The sequence below is a fragment of the Dipodomys ordii genome, unplaced genomic scaffold, assembly GCF_000151885.1.
Source record: "Dipodomys ordii isolate 6190 unplaced genomic scaffold, Dord_2.0 Scaffold16, whole genome shotgun sequence".
Lineage (NCBI taxonomy): Eukaryota > Metazoa > Chordata > Mammalia > Rodentia > Heteromyidae > Dipodomys > Dipodomys ordii.
The window spans coordinates 18,685,227-18,688,614 of NW_012267232.1; the positions used below are offsets into that span (position 1 = coordinate 18,685,227).

The 3,388-nt window shown below is 37.4% G+C and overlaps 1 protein-coding gene across 1 annotated transcript in view; it reads left to right on the plus strand.

The window, feature by feature from the left end:
- The first annotated feature begins 526 nt into the window (after positions 1 to 526).
- Ppp2r3c (protein phosphatase 2, regulatory subunit B'', gamma) overlaps positions 527 to 3,388 on the plus strand; it is a 20,144-nt gene continuing 17,282 nt past the window's right edge. The window contains exons 1-3 of the mRNA XM_013012240.1: positions 527 to 639; positions 1,612 to 1,709; positions 3,159 to 3,229. Of these exons, the coding sequence (XP_012867694.1) occupies positions 566 to 639; positions 1,612 to 1,709; positions 3,159 to 3,229 (243 nt within the window). The 5' untranslated portion in view covers positions 527 to 565. The remainder of the gene's footprint in view (positions 640 to 1,611; positions 1,710 to 3,158; positions 3,230 to 3,388) is intronic.

The window sequence follows — 3,388 nt, forward strand, 5'->3', positions numbered from 1 at the left end:
GCCACTTCCGGCTTTTTTCTTTTTGCTTATGTGGTGCTGAGGAATCGAACCCAGGGCCTCTGGCATGCAAGGCAAGTGCTCTACCACTGAGCCACCTTCCCAGCCCCCAATAAGTGTTATTTTTGTTGCTAGTAATCAAAAGGATAATAAGGCGTAAGACTGATGTTAATACTATCAGACAATCCTTTTAATGTAAACAATACTTTGAGCCTGGCACAGGTGGCTCACGCCTGTAATCCTAACTACTTAGGAGGTTGAGATCTGAGGATAGTGGTTCAAAGCCAGCCTGGGCAGGAAAGTCCATAAGATTCTTATCTCCAATAAACCACTCAAAAACGGAAAACCGGAAGTGGCTCTATGGCTCAAGCAGTAGAGCACTTGCCTTGAGTTGAAGAGCTTAGGGACAGCGCTCAGACCCAGAGTTCAAGCCCTACGACCAACCAAAAAATAATAATAATAATAATACATTGAACTACATTTAATTATTTTAACTTTGTAATATGTTCTTTTCTGTAATTCTCTAAAGAACTTATGGTTTTTGCTGGATAAACATCAGACACCACCTATGATTGGAGAGGAAGCAATGATCAATTATGAAAATTTTTTGAAGGTTGGTGAAAAGGCTGGACCAAAGTGCAAGTAAGAATATTATAAAAAGAAGTATATTAAGCAATTTAAATGCCTCAAATGTTGATTAAAAAAACTGAAGTAAATATTTTGACAAGTATCAGTTTGGGTTGCTAAAATTTAATAAAATTGCTTACACTTAAGAACATTGAAGCCAGACTCCAATGGCTCACACCTGTAATCCTAGCTACTCAGGAAGCTGAGATCTGAGGATCACGGTTCAAAGCCAGCTCAGGCAGGAAAGTCCTGAGACTCTTATCTCCAAAAAACCACTCAGAAAACCAGAAGTGGTGCATGGCTCAAATGGCAGACCACTAGCCTTGAGCTGAAGAGCTGAGGGGCAGCGTTAAGGCCCAGAGTTCAAGCCCCATGATCGACAAAAAAAAAAATGTTGGCATGAAATTATTTAAATATTCATATATAAGCCAGATGCTAGGGGCTCATGCCTGTAATCCTACCTACTCAAGAAGTTAAGATCTGAGAATTGTGGTTGAAAGCCCGCCAAGACAGGAAAATAAACTTATAGCTCCAATTAGTTTACAGAAAAGCCTAAAATGGAGCTATGCCTCAAGTGGTAGAGCACCTTGAATAAAAAAGCTCAAGGACAGTTCCCAGACCTTTCAGTTCAAGCCCCAGGACCACCACCAATAAAAAAAATTATATATATATATAAAATATATAAAGTCTGGCTGTACTCATAGCACTCTGGAGGCTGAGGCTGAAGGACCTAAGCTACATAGTATGACCCTGTCTCAAAAGAAAAGAAAAGAAAAAGTCACACTTAAAGCTCTTCATTCTTCATACAGAAAAATGAGAAGAAAAGTATGCAAATATGTATAACTTCATATTTCAACTTTTGGGGACTTGTCACTTTGACTTTTTTCTGCCTTTAATTTTGTGAATTTATGCTGTTTTCTAATTTTCATGGAGGTCATTTTATAATATGTTGGCACATCATTTTCAATCTTTATTTCTTTTTCTTAGGCAATTTTTTACTGCAAAAGTCTTTGCTAAACTCCTTCATACTGATTCATATGGAAGAATTTCCATCATGCAGTTCTTTAACTATGTCATGCGAAAAGGTAATTTGTCTTTAATTGTGCTTCAACTCCTATCTGGGAATTAAGATTTTTTTATCTGTGCTTTTATAGTATTTCATGTGATAGAACTCTGTTACCAAATATACATAGCATAGAATATTTACTAGAAAGATTCTTTCATGGAGGTTTATTTACTCTTATGTCACCAATATTACAAGTTGATTTGCCTGAAAAAATAGTCTCACACTATTGCTCCATAAATGTGGCATCAGTTAAACAACTTGGAGTTAAGAAACCTGTAAGTACAATAATGATCTGTAGAATATTAGTGTATGCCATCTCCAATTAATACACTTTGTTATAATTACCTCAGTGGAAGATAAAAGAAGTTTCACTGAAGATGTAGCATGACAGCTGTCCCCATTTAGTAAAACACCAAGTTCAACTGGTTAAGAACAGTATCCTCTACTCTTAGGGGGAAAACCCGAAGTTGTCAGTCTTCTTAACATTTTAAATGCTATTTATGGAAACAAATTCCAGGAAATGGGAACATGGGTTTGGTTTAGTTTGGGTTTTTGTTTTGTTTTGCTTTTGTTTTGCCAGTCCTGGGGCTTGAACTCAGGGCCTAAGCACTGTCCTTGAGCTTCTTTTGCTCAAGGCTGGCACTCTACTACTTGACCCACAGTACCACTTCTAGCTTTTTCAGTTTATGTGGTACTGAGGAATTGAACTCAGGGCTTCATGCATGCTAGGCAAGCACTCTCTCACTAAGCACATTCCCATCCCTTTTTTATCTTTTTAATGGGAGCAACTAGTGAGCACGGAAGTAGAGGGAGGAAAAGTGAACAAGTGCAGTGATTATATTTAGTATACACTATGTGGAAAATGAACTGTGCAAATTGTGGGCAAGGGCAAGAGGGAGAAACAGAAAGCTAAGGAAGAGGTAACACTGTCCTACCTTATAAAATCTCAAACCCTCTGTACAACAGCTTAATAATAACAAAATTATATATTTTTAATGCAAAAAAAGCTCAGTGCCCATGGCTCATACCTGTATTGCTAGCTAATCAGGAGGCTGAGATCTGATGATCACAGTTTGAAGCCAGTCCAGGTAGGAAAGTCTGTAAGACTCTTACCTCCATTAAACTGCCACAATACCCAGTAAAGCTGTGGCTCAAGTGGTAGAGACTAGCCATTAGCAAAAAGAAGCTCAGCCACAGGACCTGCTCCAAAAAAGAGAAAGAGAGAAAAAAAAAAAGAACAGTATCCTCTAGCACATCACTTTTACTATAGATGCAATCATGGTAGAATTGTTGAAATCTGCCATCATATGCTATTGTTTTCTTTAGACAAACCAAGAAGTTAATAATTACTTAATGTATATGAGAAGGGTTGTTGGATTGGCTCTAATCCGGAGCTTTTTACCTTCTTTTCACACATATGCTGAAATAATAAATCTTAATAGTTGTATTTCATGTTCTTATTTGTCAGTCTGGCTTCATCAAACAAGAATAGGACTCAGTTTATATGATGTTGCTGGTCAAGGATACCTTCGAGAATCTGTAAGTATTAACCAAATTTTAATAACTATTATAGACACCAAATATTGATAATGAGTGTTGGGATTATAAGAGGTAAATCTCATTATTTTCTGGTTGTGTGTGTGTGTGTGTGTGTGTGTGTGTGTGTGTGTGTGTGTGTGTGCTGAGGCTTAAACTCTG